At 44.4% G+C, this 20423-nt stretch overlaps 1 protein-coding gene across 2 annotated transcripts in view; it reads left to right on the top strand.

The window, feature by feature from the left end:
- LOC122935345 (zinc finger protein 474-like) overlaps positions 1-16053 on the top strand; it is a 45533-nt gene extending 29480 nt beyond the window's left edge. For both annotated transcript variants that reach the window (XM_044291113.1, XM_044291119.1), the window contains exons 3-4: positions 1173-1353; positions 15890-16053. In XM_044291113.1, the coding sequence (XP_044147048.1) occupies positions 1173-1353; positions 15890-16038 (330 nt within the window). In that variant the 3' untranslated portion in view covers positions 16039-16053. The remainder of the gene's footprint in view (positions 1-1172; positions 1354-15889) is intronic.
- The last annotated feature ends 4370 nt before the right edge of the window (positions 16054-20423 follow it).

Genomic DNA, 20423 nt, shown 5'->3' with positions numbered 1-20423 from the left:
CCCAGTGTGTACTGTGACACATACAGATGAAACTCGAAAAATTTGAATATCGTGCAAAGTTCATTTATTTCAGTAATGCAACTTAAAATGTGAAACTAATATATGAGAGACTCATTAGATGCAAAGTGAGATATTTCAAGCCTTTATTTGTTATAATTTGGATGATTATGGCTTACAGCTTCTGAAACCCCAAAGTCACAATCTCAGGTACCCTTTGCTCAGGGGGTATGGATTAATTAGCCGACTAGAGTGTGACACTTTGAGCCTAGAATATTGAACCTTTTCACAAAATTCTAATTTTAAGCTGCATTAATGCAATTTCTTTTAATTTGCATTACTGAAATAAATGAACTTTTGCATGATATTCAAATTTTTTGAGTTTCACCTGTATACAGGGTTGCTGGGGCGACTTCCTGGGAAGTCAATGTCTGCTATATAGGCGCTTAATCCCAACAAACACTGGGGTCAGTTTGATATGAAGCCAATTTGCCTATTTTTGGAGTGTGAGAGGAAACCGGAGGACCTGGAGGAAATCTTTGCAAACACTGGCAGTACATATAAAATCCATGTAGATGTTGACCCTGGTAAGATTTGAACTCAGGACCCAGCTGTGAAAAGCACTAGTGTAAACCCCTGAGCCACTTGCTTGATTTACCTGTTATTCAGCAATAATAAATCTTCATAAAATTTCTAGTCTAAAAGAGAACATAGCAACAATATATAATTTAAAATATTCAGATTACAGCTTGCGATGGGTTAGACACAGATAGAAAGGCAAGCAAATCCTCCCACAGGCTGAGAAATGCAGCTTTTAGGGAAAAAAACACTGTTAAAAACTTCAGAAAATTGTTGAAATGGCAAATACAGTATATACAATCATTATTATTAGCAATGAAGTTTCTATCTGAACTATTCTGTAAGGAGATAATGTATGTAACATAACCTTAAAAAACTGCAATTATGACCATATATTAACTATGACCAATGTACATTAAAGAGTTGTTCCTATCTAGGACATTAGGACATATATGACATATCCATGGTCTGTGTGCTAAAACCGTTTTAAAAATTGCTCACTGAAGAAAAATAAGATTGTGTGCATAGTCCTTAGTAAACAAATTGCCTTTGTATTCTTAGTTCTTAGATCTTTACTCAAACCCTTCTGTTCACAGCCACCAGTTATTAAGCCACCCCCAACCGTTGTATGCTACATTTGTGGCAGGGAGTTTGGATCAAAATCTATCAGCATCCATGAACCTCAGTGCTTGAAGAAATGGCATCTGGAAAATGACAGTTTACCAAAGAATATGCAAAGACCTGAACCAAAGAAGCCAGAAGTCAGGCCAATTGGAGGTATGACATGGTAAAACTACAGTAGGATCAGAATTATTAATCTACTGCTAAATTAAAGGGGCTTTCCAGGTCTACAATGTTGATGGCCTATATACTTATGATACATAATCCATATGTGGTTGTTTTGCTCTTGGCACTTACCTGAATGGCAGTAAAGTGCATGAGGCCTTAAGGCCCCTTTACACTGACAGATGAGGCTGATGATTGTTGGGAAGGAAATGTTCCTTCCCGACAATCGTCTGCTGGTCAGTGAAGGAGACCACTGCATTTACATGCAGTGATCTCCTCCACAGTATGGGGAGGAGTGATCACTAATGCCATAGTTCACCTCATACAGAATCATTGTTTGTGGGCAGCATAGTGCTGTTTAGACATCACAATCCTGCTGCTAACTATGATTTTGGTGTCTACATGCTCATTCATTGGGTAATTGGCGGCACCTTTACAATGGCAGATTATCCCCAACGAGTGTTCATCTGAATTCTCATTAGCAATAATCTGCCTGAACATCTGGCAATGTAAGGGGCCTCTTATACAGGATGCAACTCTTATCACCAATGCACTCACAATACAGGCTATCATTGATAATCAATTGTACCACTGAGCTGGGACCTTTAATAAAAAAATAAAAATCAATGTTGTAAAGCCAAACCACAAATAAAAGATGTATTATAATATAAAAAGTTTAAAAACAATGTTATAGTTCCCTTACAGAAAAAAATATCACATGCTTTGACAGCATAGAGTGCCCCAGTTAAATGCCTTTCACTACTACAGCGATGATAAAAAGAATTGTATACATATTAATCTAAAGTAGGAAATATAGAGAGCAAAAGGTGCTTAACGTGTCTCAGGGCCTGATTAATGGGAATGTGCAGTTTGGGAAAGTGAGTACGATGTAAGCAGGTTTGAAAGTATTTTTAAGATCTGATTGATTTTGTGCTGGGACAGGCACAGACAGACAGGGGCCCCTGTGCAAGAACAGTGTATGGGCATCCCGCTTTCCCATAGCTCATTATCTTCAGCTTCTAGCAGCTTTTTAGGGTGACACTGGGCCCCCCTTATCTAGCTGTTTCTGCTGTGTGTGACAAGAGGCTTGGTTTGGTAGAAAGTGGGTGAGGCTTAAGATACACTAATGTTCTCCAAAGTTCTGGCACACAGTTCTTGCAGTTAGCAACGGATCACATGTGCAGGATTTGCTCCCCCGGTTAGAAATGCACAACAGCATATGGGGTTTTGATCATTTTCTGCTTTTAAGACCTGTGTAGGATATTTTTGTGGTGCATGTGGTCTGCTACTGGCATACTCCATTGTATGCATTTTTTGCTGGGGATTGCTGTTAGCAACAGATCACATGGGCAGGATTTGCTCCCCCGGGTAGAAAAGCGCAACAGCATTTGGGGTCTTGAGCATCTTTTGCCTTTTATACCAATTTATTTTGTAATTTTAATTATTAAACAATAATGTTTGGTTGTATTATCTTACTAAAATATCCAATTTGTTATATATGCATATGCAGGGGAGCACCCACAGGGGGTGTTCAGCAGGTCTAGACTGCCCTAAGAAGCAGTCCAATTTTTTTATACGTTTTTTTTTTATCCCTATGCTACTTGCTTTTCGAGGGCCACACCACCAATTAGGTGAGGTAAGGCAAACGCCTCAGGCCGCCCTGCCCCGGAGATAAGTGGAGAGCAACGGCGGCAGCAGGGCCGAGGAAAATGAGAGCTTCCATTGTGGAAGCACTCATCTCTCTACATTTATCTGAATGGCCATCCTCAGGACAGTGATACAGTTGATTGCTGCGATGGGGCAGAGGAGAGACTTCACTCTTTCCTGTTCCTCTGATAGGCTGCAGGTACTTGGCTTGAAGCCCATCATAGGCCAGCGCAAGCAGCGCAATGACGTCATCATTAGAGATGAGCGAATTTCTAAAAAATTCGATTCGGCCGGTTTGACGAACTTTCAAAAACATTTGGTTCGATCCGAATTTATTTGCGGCGAATTGCATTAACAAACAGCTTTTTCCTGGCTGCTTAGAGCCTTTATGGTGGTGCAGAACACTGCGCCTTGAAGTAACACGCATAGGGAGTCTGCTGTTGTAGTGAAATAATACTGTGAGTAAGTATGACATGCAGATGACAGGTGTGGCTCTTAGAATCACTGCACACTTCACTTATTTGGGCAGTCACGGGGCCAAAACTGAACAAATAACTCAAGTATGAACTCAGCCTTACAGGTCGATGTTGGCGCCAAGAAGAAGCTCGCTCTTTTTACACCGTCATCAGCTGATTCCACATAGATGTCCTACAGAACCTGTTCTATTAAACACTTATGCAAGTAGAGCCCCCCCGACAGAGTGGAGAGGGTGTCAGCAGTAAGTTTGTGTTGACATCAGTGATTATTTTGCCCTTTCTCTGATCCATCAGAACAATAACCCCCAAAAACGGATCCTGTCTGTTGAGCATCCTGCCTTCACTCAGTCAGCATTTGGTCAGTAATCCATCAGTACTGTTAATGCAAAAAAAAACAGGAGTGGATCCAAAACAGAGATGACACGTGAATGGAATATTTCCATGTCTTCTGTGTTTTGTACCCACTCCTGCTTTTGGCTACCAAATCACAAGCCAATTCTGATGAGACCATACAGGCCTTACAGCTGCTACACAGACGGGATCTATTGTGCGTCTCATTTTTCCTTCCTTCTGACAGATCAGAAGAAGGGTCAAATAAATAATGATGTCAGCCAGGCCGAAAGGCAAAATAGTGGCCCAGTCATGAAGTGGTGAGGGTGGGAACAGCATGAGAAGTCCACAGAGTAGCCCTATGACATAGTGGTGAGGTGAAAGCAGCATGAGGAGTCCACAGAGTGGCCCAATTACAGAGTCTGGAGGTGGTGGCAGCATCAGGAGGAGGCCACAGTGGCACAATGACAGTGTGGAGGTGGTGGCAGCATCAGGAGGCCACAGAGTGGCACAATGACAGTGTGGAGGTGGCAGCAGCAGCATCAGGGGACCACAGAGTGGCAAGGTGACATAGTGTGGAGGTGGCAGCAGCATCAGGAGACTACAGAGTGGCAAGGTGACAGAGTGTGGAGGTGACAGTAGCATCAGGAGACCACAGAGTGACCCGGTGACAGAGTGGGGAGGTGGGTGGCAATACGAGTACCAGCTGAAGATGGTGGGTGAAAGATGGAGCACATGGCATCAGATGTGTGGCATCAGGTGGGTGGCAGCATCAGAATAGTAGCTGAGGAAGGTAGCCAGAAGAAACCCGTCTCTTTTGTCAAAATGTTGGTGTGTCACCATGGATGATCTATACTGATGCATCGGGCATTGGTGGGTGGAAATCCTGGCTGATACACGCCTTGACAAAGATCAGTCTCTTCATATTTTGGGTGGACAGGCGCGTTCTTCTTGGGGTAACTATGGCCCCTGCCACACTAAACACCCGCTTTGATGCCACACTACTGGCTGGGCAGGACAGCTGTTCTAAGGCAAACTCTGCTAGTTGCGGCCACAAATCCAGTTTAACTGCCCAGTAGTCCAGCGGATCTTCAATTTGGGGTGGCAGGGTGCTATCCAAGTATGCCACCACCTGCTGGTTCAGGTACTGCTCCAGCTCTAGCTGCTGCTGGTGAGTAGTTTCTTCAATAGGCGGGTGAGGAAAGCTACTCATCAGCGACTGTAGACTCAAGTTGCTGCTGATGGAGCTGGAACTTCTCCTACCCCCTCCACCCTGCCACAGCAGCCATGGCAGAGGAACATGAGCACAGAGGGCCCCCCCCCCCGGTCAGACCTGCGAGAGGATGGACAATGGCGCACATAGGGAGCGCCCAACCCACTACATAGGATGTCTCTATAGTAGTTTAGTTTGTCCTCCCTCTCAGCTTGTGTAAAAAAGGCTCCCATTTTGGATCGGTAGTGAGGGTCCAACAAGGTGGAGAGCTAGAAGTCACCCCTCTGCCGAATGGTGACAATTCTGCTGTCACTACGCAAGCAAGTGAGCATGCATCGGGTCATTTGTGCAAGTGACTCGAAGGGACTCCCTGCCTCCATCTCCACTGCATACTGCCACAGTGTGTTTGGGTCCTCTGCCTCGTCATCCTCATCACCCTGTAGCTCCTCTGGCTGCTCCTGCTCCTCCTCTCCTGTCACCTGTGTGTAAAAAAACTCCAATTTTGCTACACATTGATTGTGCTCCAATGTCCTGCTCCTCCTCCAGTTCAGCCCCCTCAGGGCTCATTTGGTTGTGAGTTCTAAGCACCGCGTCTCCAGTTCCCTGACCAGCCATATTTACCAGCATCTGTTCCAGGACATGAAGCAGTTAAATGACGTTGTTCATCCCGTAGTCCTGGCAACTGACAAATAACGTGGCCTCCTCAAAGAGCCTGAGCAAACTGCAGGTGTCACGCATGAGCTTCCACTGGCTGGCAGCAAAGTTACACAGGGGAGTACTCCTGTCCACTTAGATCATCAAGAAATAGTTTATGGCCTTTCTCTATAGTCGGTCCAACATATGGAGGGTGGAATTCCAACAAGTGGAAACATCGCATATCAGCCTATGTTGTGGGATGCCGTTCTGCCGCTGCAGCTCAAGGAGGGTGTGCTTTGCTGTGTATGAGTGGCTGAAGTGCATGCAAAGTTCATGGCCATTTTTAGGGTGCCTTGCAGATGGTTGGAAGACTTCAGGAACCGCTTGACAACCAGATTGAACACGTGTGCCATGCAGGACACATGGCTCAGCCCTCCTTGACCCAGTGCCGACACCATGTTCTTCCAGTTGTAGGCCACCATGGTTCAGATTTTGAGTTGTCGCAGAGAAAGACAGGATTTGATTTCTTGATGAAGGACACAGAGCTGTTTCTCCCCTGTGTGACTCCGTTCACCAAGGCAAACGAGATGTATAACAGCGTGACACCGCCGTGCCCTGCACATGTGGTATGCTGGAGGAGCACTGTGAATTTTCCCTTCAGTGGAGGCTGAGGACACGGTGGAGGATGAGAAGTTAGAGGCGGATATTGTTGCATGACCAACGGCGTGAGGATAACAAGGAGGCGGAAGCAGCATCACCTGGCCAAGTTGCTAGTGTAGCTGGGCAGGAACCACATTTACCCACATTGCCGTAAAGGACATATATTGTCCTTGATCATAGTTACATCTACCAACCAATTTTCCCAAGAAAGGCTGTATCACAAAAAAGGCTGTTTCACCACTGACATTGTAATCTACATAATTCGGTTCATACAGAAGAAAGTCTACAATCATCCATCAATTTTCCCCATAAAGGCTGCTTCACCAAAAAATTTCACCAATGAATGGCTAATCGACGTATTTCGGTTCATACAGAAGAAAGTCTACAGACAGTCTGGCTGCTGATTGGCTGCATGCGTGGCATTATGGGTGATCCCGCGTTCCCAGAGTTCCTTGCTCCATGCCCTCACACCTGCAGCAGGAAAAAATGTGATTCGTTACCACGAAGCGTGAGAAAATTCAGATTCGGTGCGAATCAAATTTTTCCTGAAATTCGGATCGAATTCCACTTCGTCAACTTTGATTCGCTCATCTCTGGTCATCATCATCGCAAGGCCTGAGTCAGGCAGCATACAGCACAGGACGCAGGCTGGAAGAGGTCTGCATCACATTGCTACCATATGCATGAAGGTAAGTTTTAGTGTTTTTTTTTCATTTGGCACAATGCTGTTGGCCAAATAGGGGCATAATAAAGGGAGATTTTTTACTGGCACAATATGGGGGCTCTATGAGGAAGGGGTATTTTATATTGGCACACATTATAGGCGTACTATGGGGAAGAAGGAAAAAAGGGCACTATGGGGGCATCTACTGGGGGCACTATATCGGGGCATTTTATACTGGCACATATTATGGGGGACACTATGAGGGCATCTAATGGGGCACCATATAGGGGCATTTTATACTGGCACATTAAGGGGAAGGGGAGAGAGGAGCACTATGGGGACATTTACTGGGGGCACTATATAGGGGTATTTTTTACCGGCACAAATAATGGGGGTATTATGGGGACATTTGCTCAACTAGGAGCAGTAAAAAGGGGTATTTTTTGTACTGGGACACAGAAAGGGGGCATTTTTGTACTAGTTCAAATTATTAGGGGGCATTAAGTAATGGGTTAGGTTGAGAATTTGACATGGGGATTTGGGGGGGCTCGCTGTTTCAAATGGGGCAGGAGGGCTTTGGCCTGGTGAGGACGGCCCAGTGGGGAGGAGCAGGCTGTGGGTGGGGGGGTTGGGGGATGACATGCCACGAGCAGGATTTGGGGGGAGGAGGAAAGGAAAGGAGCTTCCTGGCTGTAGCCTGCTGTGGTCTATTATATAAGGTAAAGCAGACAGTGCAGGCCCTCTCCTCTTTGTATGATGTGTTGAGTCGGGCTCCTCCCCCCAGACCTACATACCTTAAATATCATGCAGCTCCTCCTCCAGTACTCTTTTGCCGCCTCCGGGACTAGGAGGGAGGAAGCAAAGCTTGCAACAGCTCCTGCCAGATCCAGCTGCGTGATGTGAATCTGATTGGTGAGTCCTGTCACAGGGAGGGAAAAAATAATAGTTTATTTGAGCACAATAGCTTTATGTTGTGGCCCTGAGTATTAAAGGGGTTGTCTTATCATGGACAATGGGGCATATCTCTAGGATATGCCCCCATTGTCTTATAGGTGCGGGTCCCACCGCTGGGACCCGCACATATATCGAAAACGGAACCCCGCAAGGTGGTGGCTGGAGGACTCCAATCTGGCCACCACAAAGCTGTCCCCCTATAGAAGGGAATGGGAGCGTACCGTGCATGTGCGGCACCTGCTCCCATTAATTTTTTTGGGGCCGACAGAAATAGCCAAGCAAGTGCTCGGCTATTTTCGCAGGTCCCGTAGAAAATGAATGGAGGGCGACTGCGCATGAGCAGTGTGCCCTCCTTCACATGCGGGGCTCTGTTCTCGATATAGGTGCGAGTCACAGCTGTGGGACCCACACCTATAAGACAATGGAGGCATATCCTAGCGATATGCCCCCATTGTCCATGATGAGACAACCCCTTTAAGTACAGTGTGCCTATGTAGAATGTCAAAATGTTTATCCTCAACAATATAATTTCGGCTGTATGGTGTTTGTTAGGAGTGGCCTATTATATGTAGGAGGGCTAAAAAAAATGGGTGGGGGCTAAAAAAGATGCCTGTTGCGCTAGGCTCACCACCTTTCTTCTCCTCAGGATCCCCCTAAGCAAAATTTCTGGGTGCTTCCCTGTGTATATGTGATTGGTTCCTAGGAGCAACTAAACCAGTTTTCCTTTGCATACATTTTGATACAGTAAATCTCCCCCAGTGTGTATTGCTAATGTCTGAGAAAGCAGATTATGCCTCAAAAATCATGTACTAACACAATAACTATGAAAAACACAAAAATACATGGCAAAATTTTATGTAAAAAAATTAATATAAAAAATTGTAACAGATCCTGCAATTATTTCTTCTTATTACAACATAAGCTGTGGAATGAGAATCACATTAATACTGCGCAGAACAGACATTGTTGCTGTGCCAACTCTGGAGACATTGTAATGTCGTAAAAATGCAGGGACCCTGCTTAAAATGAAAGAGTGTCTGCTCGCCTTGCTCTGAAAAATAATTCAAAATTGAGCAAAAGACATTTCATTGTCTTCTGTGCCAAGAAAATATGCTGGCAATAAAGAAACAAACAGTTTACAAAGAGCTTAGTAGAAGCAGAGCATATGCAGACAGGGATAACATCATAGAGCAGGGATGCTCAACCTGCAGCCCTCCAGATGTTGTAAAACTACAATTCCCATCATGCCTAGCTGTAGGCTGTCTGGGCATGCTGGGAGTTGTAGTTTTTCAACAGCTGGTGGGCCGCAGGTTGGGCATTCCTGTCATGGAGCATGGAGCATGGGGCACCACAGTCCCCTGAACCTAAAACAGAAACCTCTGTGGTGGGTTATTTATATTGTCAGCTATGCAAGTTAATGAGAGGTCAGGGAACATGACTATTGGCCAGGCACTATGTGCCGGCCCGCGAGGCAAGGAGGTACTGGGCGTGTAGGGGATGGGAGTGGTGGCTTGTGCCATGAGGGTAGTCGTAGTGCTCCTCCCATTCACATAAAAATTCCTAGAACAACATGTTCATCTTGAACTGTCTCCCCACCTCTCATCCCACTCACTATTTGATCCACTACAATCCAGTTTTCCTCCTTCTTGACCTTTCCTTTTGACACAGCCAACCACTCTCTCCTGTTACAAACCCTCTCATCCCTTGGGATCAGGGACCTGTCCCTCTCCTGGATCTCCTCTTACTTCACCAACAGAACCTTCAGCGTTTCCTATTCATACACCAGCTCCTCATCACGCCCTCTCTCAGGTGATGTCCCTCAAGGCTCTGTCCTAAATCCCCTACTTTTCTCCATTTACATATTCGGCCTTGGACAGCTCATAGAGTCCCAGGGCTTCAAATACCACCTCTATGCTGACACTCAATTCTACCTCTCTGGCCCAGATGTCATCTCCCTGCTATCCAGAACCCCAGCATTTCTGTCCACTATATCTTCTTTCTTCTTCTCCCACTTCTTAAAACTCAACATGGAGAAAACTGAATTAATCATCTTTTCACCATCTCACTCAGCCGCCCTACCTGACCTAATCATCACAGTTAATAGCATATGCTTTCTCCACTCACAGGCCCGCTGCCTGGGAATAACATTTGATTCTGGCTTGTCCTTCTAGCCACACATCCAAACCTTTACCTCCACCTGCCACGTTCAACTCAAGAATATTTCTTGTATTCGCTCCTTCCTCATCTCTGAGTCAACTAAAATGCTATTGGACGCCCTCATAATCTACCGTCTAGGCTACTGCAACATCCTAGTCTGTGGCCTCCCGTCTAGCACTGTCGCACCCTTCCAATCTCTCCTCAATTCTGCTGTCCAGATAATCCACCTCTCCTCACGTTTCTTCTCTGCCGATCCCTTCGCTGGCTCCCCATTGCCAAGCGAATTCAGTTTAAAATACTAACAACTACAACATACGGTATAAAAAAATGTGGGGGGTTCAGTCAGCACAACCCTGTATGCAGGTGCATATTGCTTTGGCGAAATCCACATACAAACACAAAAACACAAATGCAATGGCACTCTGCAACCAGCACTCTGCCCTGCCTCTATGCTGGATGTTGAATGAGGCATTAGTGTACATTTTGGCCAAAGCGTAATAAGCCAAAGCGTAATAAGCCACTCACCACATCAAGAACACTAGTTCCTACCTGTTATGGGCCATGACAGCCACACAAAGTCTAGGGAGCGCAGGTACAACATGCACGCCAGGCACACTCTGCTTTTAACCCCATCCGGTGCCATATCAGCTTCCATCCGATCCAGGTATGCAAGTACCAACATGCATGCTGAGCCAACTATATACTTCTCCTGGAGCCAAATGGCTACTGGTAGGCGTCATAAAAGCAGACTCAGTTTTATACAGACTTTAAAACCAGCCTCCAGGGAAGACTAACTGGTCAGTGGATTTTGCCATAGCAATGTGCACCTGCATACAGGGTTATGCTGACCTAACCCCACACATTTTTTTCTTTGTAGTATATATGCCATTGCATTTGTGTTTTAACATATGGTATAAGCTGTCCACAATCTGTCCCCTCTTTACATCTCTCGTCTGCTTTCCAGATACATTGCTACACGTAATCTAACAGGACCTTCATCATTGTTTTCCTCTTATTTGTCTTTTACACAATCATCTATGTGCACCCCCCATACTCTGGAACTCACTTCCCCAGCACATCAGACTTTCCTCCAACATCCAAACCTTCAGAAGCACTCAAAAAATTCACCTCTACAGAAAAGCCTGCCAACTACAATAAGCACACTGCCTCCATACAACCAGATGAGCAACTTTTACCCTCAACTACTTTGTCCTTCCCCTTCCCTTGTAGATTGTAAAAACTTGCGTACAGGGTCATTTCCCCCTCTGTACCAGCTTGTCAATATTTTCATGTTTATCGTATTAGTATTTTTTATATTATGTATGTGTAACCCTCTCTTGTTGTACAGCTCCATGGAATTAATGGTGCTTTCAAATAAATAATAAATATAGTCCTCGCAGATGCTGATCCGACCCCAACTCTCCCCCGGGCTGTGGATTGACAGGGAATGAATTGGTTTAACCGTTCTTCCCCTCTGGGCACACCCAGGATTGATAGGATCTTCTGTCTGGTGGTAACATTGATGTCAGAATGAACAGTGGGGTGCAAGGCAGGAGAGCACGAGGAGGATAATATAATAATCATATATAGAGACCACAGACCAGGGCGGCTTCATAATGGCAAAATAAAGGCTCTTCTTTATTTAATAGATGAAAGGAGTAATAATAATACATACATACAAGTAATAATACAATACATGCAGCAGGCACAGACAGCCCTGAAGTACTTCACAATGTAGTCTTTTTCAAAATCCAGTATATAGAAGGTGGCAATGATGATGTTTATTCTCCCCAAGTCTCCTGTAGAAAAAACAGCAATCTTCCCAAATAATCTCAGATGTGCAATTCTCAAAATGTATCTGCAGTGCCCAGTCTGCAGGTCCTTGATCAGATGGTCAGTCTGTCTAAGAAGTGTGGTGAGCACCAGAAACCATACATTCAGATCACTGGCAATAAAGTCCAAAACCATAAGTTGAGGCCTGCGTGGTCCTCAACCATCTGCAAAATTACAATGCTTCTTTCTCTCAGAGTGAGTTCTCCTCAAAGTTGTTTTTTGTGGCACCTTCCTACTATCAGGAGTGGTGTTTTTCTGAAGAGTTCTTTCAGGCCCATTTGGCAGAGCACCCCAAAATAGGTATTTTCTCTAGCTTGTCTTGCTAGGAACTCCATATTGCTAGCCAGGGAAAAATGGGACCAACCCTTAAACCCAGCAACTGTAACTAAGGCTGTACATAGCCTCTTTAGGTCACATAGTGTATAGATCCTGTTCAGTATTACAGTGACCACTTTAACCATTTTAGCAATGAACCATAACATTGAGTTTTTAGCAGTGAACCTGGTATTAACCCTTTAGCAATGAAGGTTCACAGCATATATTATGAGAAAGTGCAGAGCTGTTGGAAATTGCAGACTACCCACCATTGTTCTGTTAAAGGAGTCTGTCAGCAGTTTTGACTCCTCAAAACTGTTGTCAGCACTATATAAGTGATAGGGGTGTAGTGTTAACATAACAAGGGTGATGGTCAAGCAGCCCCACCCGTTTATTCCGAGAAATAATGCTACCATACACCTTATTGGACACTACAACCATTACTCAGAGTAGAGGAGAAGGCCAGAGAGCCAAGGTCACTGGACGCAAAGGGACTAATTCCATGGCACTTGCAGCACCTGGGTAATTTAAAGTTGGATTTCATGATCAGGTAACCTGCATTACATTACACCAGGTATGCTTACACTCCTACCCAATGACCTATATAGTGCTGACAGCAGTTTTGAAGGGTAAAACTGCTGCTAGACTACCATTATTCTTTTAACAGAATACTGAGTAGTCTGCTTTACATCATTACTATGGAGAAAATGCATTCCCCTCAGCATCTCTAGCTGGTTAAACAGAGCAAATTTATTGGACCTGCATACATCACAATTACTAGTATGGTTACAAATTTTTTCTGACCCCCGGTCATTAACAATGGCCTAGCTTACTTATTTTAGCATGATTGGCTTTCCTAGGTAAGTAGTTGGCCCAACATCTACTGTTAAGGGAAACAAGGATCAAAAGTACTGGATTTGCATCTCAGGAGCCCGTAGGTACAGGCTTTCTGATACTAAAGAAGGAGGCCACAACTTTTGTCTGCTTTGAACATTGCCATACTCTTCTCACAGCATTTAGCACTCTTCTCATCCTTTCATTTGCCATTCTCTGGGTGTCTTTCTCTGACCCCCACAATATAAATGAATATCATTTACTAGTGTTGAGCAAAGCGTAGCATTCAAATTGGAATTCGGTCCGAAGTTTAGGAAAACTTTGATTTGCAACGAATCCGAGTCACAAAGCAAAACTAAGTGTAAAGGAGATAAGCCCAGGAAGATAAGCACAGGGAGAGTGCAGAGGAACTTATTCTGCATCAGTTTTATTTATTTATTCCTAGATTTACTTATTCCTACATCAGCCATAAACTAAGATATGTAATTCAATACCAATAAGATGGAAGCCTTTTTTATTCCACTGCCAGCATGCCAACCAATACTATCCAGTTTCCACCCCTTAGGGATGTCAGGTCTTAATGATGACCATCCTCATCTTTTGCTGGCTTTACTTCTTCCACATCATTCTTCAAAGTATCGATGTCCTAGAAAAGTCAGCAAGATGCAGAGAGAGGAGGAGCTGGATGTTCCTGATGACATATTCTCATCGATATTAGGTGATATGGAAAAGGATGAAAAGCAGATGGCAGAAGAAGGGCTCCCACCTCTAGGGCAGGAGAGCGCTGGGGTTGGAGAAGTGGGTATGCCAGAGCTGATTAATATTCTGTGTTCACTGTAAATTACCTGCAGAAGATTGCAGGCCAGAACACCAATAATTAGCATATTGTGCCCCCACCTAACCAGCTAAACCCCATTCCAGCAACACCCCTCTGTAAAGGTGCCGCACGGCCATTAACAATGAAGTACTATACAGTGTGGTCTTCATTATTAAATTAAAGGCAGCTGCGGGCTAATTGGCCACGCATTTCTTCACAGCAGCACGGCCACTACGTGTGGCTGTACCGTAAGGCAGAGTGGCCTGAGTATACCTGATTTCTAGCGAATCATTGCAAATTAATGGGGAACAAGGTTCATTTCTAGCCGAACTGCGCCGAAGTTGCCAAATCAAATTTTTCAAAACTTCGCTCATCTCTATCATTTACATATGTGTACATCTTGTTTATGTGTATATTTTGAATTCAGCAGATGGCCTATTGGCCTTCTCAGGGCTGTCTATAGGCAGAGGCCTACTGTGCATATAGATTAATCCTGCTATAGGGAATATTGGATTTCAGCATACGCAATTCTTTCTTCCAGGGGAGATTATAATGTCATGTACATATTTGGATTTTATAATGTAAAGTAGAGCTATTCACACACAGTAGCACTGTGAGAGGAAAACTGTGTCATGATATTTGTAACAGGTACTTTTACAAATCTCTAATGTGTACTATTATAACATAGTGTTTCATTTTTCCAAGAAAGTTTAAGAAGTTAGAACGCAGCTCTGTTTGGTTGCTAGTTTTTGTGTTAAACAATTTTGATAAATGAGGCCCACCCTTGTTCCCTGTGCACAGAAGCAGTGCTGATACGTGGATTCTTTCTCTTATGAACTTTCCCCCCAGCCTAAAGTAAACATGTAACCCTAATATTATATTGTGAGGTTTTCCTTGGGTTGTCCGATAATTACCCCTTTTAAAGTTACTAATGTTGAGTGAATTTCCTTGTGCTTCGTGGCAGCGAATCTAATTTCAATGAATGGCGTTACAAAAAAATAAATTATCATACTTACCTTAAATAAATTATCTTGAACAAAATCCTGTGCGCGGTGGCGTATGACGTCACCATGAAAGCTGACATGATGATGTCATCATGGGCCGAGCGAGATTTCGCATTAGATCTTCAATAAAGATGACAGCGTCTGGCTGTTTGTGAGTAAATGGATGAGGTAAGTATGATTTAATTTATTATTATTAATTTTTTATTATTATTATTATATGATGTCACGATTAGCTATGAACGCAGCATCTGAGGGGTGCAATGACAGGGAGCTGCACAATCGGCACTCCCTATCATTGCACCCACTACTTACAAAGAAATGCGCTTTGTGATGAAGTAATTCGCCACTCATCAAATTGTTTTGTAAAATTCGTCGAAACAGCTGAATCAAATTTTTTAATACTTTGCTCATCTCTAAAAGTTACCAGTGATCACCCAATACATTAGTAAAAGCACTGTCATCAGATGAAACCATCACTGATGTGGACATCAAAATCATCATTTTTGAACAGCACATTAAACAAGGATCTGCTGCCCAGGAAAAATAATTTTTCATTCAGGATCGCCCAACCCCAAAACAGAGGATTTGATTGCTGCACGTAAGTGCAGCTCTCCCCTACAGTGTCCTAAAATGAACACTGTACTCCCCTCCACTGACCAGCAGTCAATTATCAGGAACAAACAGTTTGTTCTTAATAATTGCCTGCAAAGTCGGCCTGTATGAAGGGACCTTTGTAGACCTGATACCACAAAATGAATCCATATAATCAAGTTACCAACACAAAGCTAATTCTGGTGCAATGTTCGGTCAGACATAATGACCTGTGTATAACTTTTCTCAGTGCACTCATGGGACAATAAGCAGAACATCATGTACAATCAGGATGACTGGGTTTTAGGTAATACTAAGTCTACAGGTATTTCCTGAAAATGTTTTTCTACTTTGCCTAACCAAAATGAAAAGTGATATTCTGTCTTTTTTTTCCAGCCAAAGGTTCCTATGATCTTGTTGCTATAAATGAGGCAGCCTGGCAGAGTGCCAAGAGCCAGCTGGTTCCATGTGATATTTGTGGACGCACCTTCCTGCCAGACAGACTCCTTGTCCACCAGCGGTCCTGTAAAGCGAAGAAAACATAGTAGCGTGATCGCCGTCCTGTCCAATAATGTAATACTGGACTTGTGGGAACTGTAAAGTCTTAACACAGTGAGTGTGCCTACAGGATAACACATTATATAATTCTATTGCCAGTACAGGGGCTTCCATTGGATGCCATGTTAATGGTGAGAATGTTTTTGTTTGTTAAAATCATTATATTTTTAATAAAGAAAATGTTTATGTCTGGAACTTGTCTGCGCAGAGTCATAGCTTCTGGCTTTCACATTCACCAAATGAAGAAAGAATCTCAGCTATTTATACAGTTAACAGGTGTATATGTAATGTAATATATTATTTGAGGCTGTGGAGAAAAACACATGGATCAACATCCACATGGCATGCATTGATTTATTGCAGCTCAGCATAAGTTAGAAACATCTCCATTGAGACACTTTGTATATGTTAATTTGGCGCAGTGCCACATGGCAACCACTACTGCAACAAAGCACCTGTAGGTTGATGAGACCCAAAAACCCAACAGAGCCCCTGCTGTCAGGCTAAACCCCCACAGCACTGGGCCCCACCAGCCCAGAGGCACAGTGCAACAGGAGAAACATCCACTATACAGCACCACACAACCAGGACAAATCTCCAAACCTCACCTTTCCATGTGGTCTCTCCTGCTAACTAAAAACACATAGGTTGAATGGGAGGAGTGCAGAAGGAATTAAAAAACAAAAAAAATGAGGGGACATGCTAGACCTGAGGACAACAATAAAGTGGAATTACTGCGGGGGACACAGGAGCCAGTGTCTCTCTGTCCCACCATTCGCTGTCATAGGCCACTGAAGCCTATGAGGCTGGAAGACGGCACAGGTGGTCGTGAAGCAATGACATAATAGCAGCCACCTGAGCTGAGAAGCTGTCAACTTATGCCACAGGCAATGCATCGCAGATGGAGGCAGGGAGTACATAGGGGTACTACAGAGTAGCACTATAAGTACTGGGGGCACAACAGGGTCACTAGAAGTACTGAGACACAACAGAGGGTACTACTAGAAAGTACTGGGGCATCATATGGAGCAATATACTTACTGGGAGCACCATACGGGGCATTATAACTACTGAGGGCCCTACACAGGGCATTATAGGTGTTGGAGGCATGGCAGGGGGCATTATAACTAATTAGGGCACAACAAGGGAACATTATCACTACTGGAGGTACTAGAGGGGGCATTATAACTATTGGGTCAGTATATGGGAAATGATAACTACTGGGGGCACTATATGGGGCATTATAGTTAAAGGGGCATAATAAGCACATTATAATAACTAGGGGCATTACATATGACATTGTAACATAGTAACATAGTACATAAGGCCGAAAAAAGACATTTGTCCATCTAGTTCGGCCTGTCATCCTGCAAGTTGATCCAGAGGAAGGCAAAAAAAAAACTGTGAGGTAGAAGCCAATTTTCCTCACTTTAGGGGGAATAAAAAATTCCTTCCCGACTCCAATTGTAACTACTGGGGAAACTAAGGAGACATACAAATTACTGGGACACTACACAAGGCTATTATACCTACTGGGGCACTGTAAGAGGCATTAGAGGGGGCATTATAGCTACTGGGGGACTATAGGGTCATTATAACTGCTGGAAGATTACTAATAGGGATGCTCTAGGAGAGAACATTACTATTGGGACTTTTGGGAGCACTTTGGGAACTATCTGTATGGCTCTGTAATTTCGTAAGTATAGTATTTTGGGTAAGTTGGGGAACACAGCAAGCACAGAATTGGGGGTAACTAGTGTTGATCGAGCATGTGCACCAGCCGAATACCGCATGTGCTCGAGTCTCCTCCCCGCACGTTTGTTAGCTGCTACGCAGCCAATAAACGTGCAGGTAAGTACTGCCATTCTCTGTAAAACAGTAGCCATGTCAGTTACTGGCATTACAGTGATTGGCTGGCCAGAACGCATCATCTGGTGCTATATAGCACCCGATGACACGTGTTTGGTTCAGTGTTAGTCAGGGAGAGCTGTGCTGAAGAAAGATATTGTAGGGAGTGACATTTTTTTTTGTAAGTTGAAAAACTTGTCAGTGGCCCAAAAGTCCTTTTAAGGACTATTGTTGTGTGTGGCAGCAGCAATATATATTTTTTGCGCAACCTGCGCTAAATTGCTAAAACTTTACAGACCCAAAAGTCCTCTTAAGGACTATTGTGTATGGCAGCAATATCTATTTTTAGTGCATCCTGCGTTAAATAGCGTACAATAGTTAGGCCGCTGCAGACAGCGACATTATCTGCGCTATATCTCCTGTGTAACATGTGCGCATCCCAAAAATATCAGTGACATCCAGTGTACTTTTTCCATAGACGGTGTCTGCTGCGGACAGTGACATTAGCTGCGCTACATCTCCTGTGTAACGTGTGCATATCCAAAGAATATCATTGACATCCAGTGTACTTTTTCCGTAGACTGTGTCCGCTGCGGACAGTGACATTACCTGTGGTACATCTCCTGTGTAACGTTTCCACATCCCAAATACCTGTGACATTCCCTGTAATTTTATATTAGCCGCTGCTGACATCGGCGACATTATCTGCGGCATTTCTTGTGTGTAACGTTTCCACATCCCAAATACCTGTGACATTCCCTGCAATTTTATATTAGCCGCTGGTGATAGCATTGACATTATCTGTGATATATCTCCTGTGTAACATTTCCACATCCCAAATACCTGTGACATTTCCTGTAATTTTATATTAGCTGCTGCTGACATTAGCGACATTATCTGCGGCATTTCTCCTGTGTAACCTTTCCACATCCCAAATACCTGTGACATTCCCTGTAATTTTTTATTTGCCGCTGCTGACATCAGCGACATTATCTGCGGTATATCTCTTGTGTGACATTTCCACATCCCAAATACCTTTTTTTTTTAATTTTGTGCATACACTTACAAATCCTACTCTACTGTACGTGTGACATACTTTCAAGCATATATAACATTAAATATGAAGAAGGCGAGCAGTAAGGGACAGGAAAGTGGCCGTGATGCTGATGGCACATGCAGACGCCGTGGCCCTGGGCGCGTTGAAACTGTGCCTGTTGCCAGAGAACAAAAAATAATAATCCACGATACATAGCTGCATGTCCCAGTTTGCAGGGTGGTGCAGGACAATGCTCTCGAAGTCAGACCAGTGTGACCAGGTGGTCGGTTGGATTGCAGCAGATAATGCTTCCAGTCAGTTAAGCACCACCCTGTCTTCCACCAAGTCCAGTCTCAGTAGCCAAGAGTCTGGTGAACACAATTCTCACCCTGATCCTCCTTCCTCCAACCATGGAGAGTCTTGCTAAACAAGTGATCCCACACTCAGATATTCCGAGGAGCTCTTTTCAGCGCCATTTCTTCATTTGGGCCTCTCGACAAGCCAGCTTGTAGAGGGACATGAGATCTTGTGCCCTCATTCCCAAACTCTTGAGCATCCACAGTCACAAGAAGATGACGGTCGGGAACGGCAATTAGTGTTTCACGAGGTGGATAAGGATGATGAGACACAGTTGCCAATAAGTCAACCGCAATTAGTGTCTCAAGAGGTTGATGATGAGGATGAGACACAGTTGTCAATAACTGAGGTTGTTGTTGTTAGGTCAACAAGTCAGGAGGATGAGCAGAGTGAGGAAGTGCAAGAGGAAGTGGTGGACAATGAAGTAACTGACCCAACCTAGAAAGGTGGCAAGCCGAGCAAGGGCAGCAGTACAGAGGGAGAGGGATTCCCAGCACTGCAACAGGCTGGAAGAGGCAGTGGGGTGGCAAGAGGGAGAAGGTGGCCCACACCAAACAGGCCCACAACTGTTCCCCGAAGCACACCCTTGCGGAAATCTCCCTCGCCAAGGTGTAGGTGTTCCGCAGTCTGGCGCTTTTTTGAGGAAAGTGAGGATGACAAAAGAATTGTAATTTTCAACCTGTGCCATACAAAATGGGCAGGGGTGTGAACACTAGCAACCTCACCACCACCAGCATGATCCGCCACATGGCATCAAAGCACCGTAATAGGTGGCCTAAATGCCTGGGTCCACAATCTGTGTCTGCGGTTCACACCACTGCCTCTTCTTCCCCTGTGTTATGTGCTGGCAAATCCGCTGTCGAAGGCGCAGGACCGGATGCCTCTTGCCCTGCACCTTGACCTTCGCAAGCACCATAAGCGACCACATCCACTTCCATGTCCCAGCGCAGCATACAAATATTCTTACCCCAGGCATTCGAACGCAAGCGCAAATACCCAGCCACCCACCCACTCAGATTACAGGCCCTTGAAATGTTGCCATTTAGGCTTGAGGACACTGAGGCTTTCCGCAGCCTGATGTCGGCGGCCGTCCCTCGATACGCAGTCCCCAGCCGCCACTATTTTTTATGG

The sequence above is a fragment of the Bufo gargarizans genome, chromosome 1 (assembly GCF_014858855.1).
Source record: "Bufo gargarizans isolate SCDJY-AF-19 chromosome 1, ASM1485885v1, whole genome shotgun sequence".
In the NCBI taxonomy this organism is placed as follows: Eukaryota; Metazoa; Chordata; class Amphibia; order Anura; family Bufonidae; genus Bufo; species Bufo gargarizans.
The sequence above is the reverse complement of the archived record's forward strand: the minus strand, read 5'-3'. Positions and strand labels throughout refer to the sequence as shown.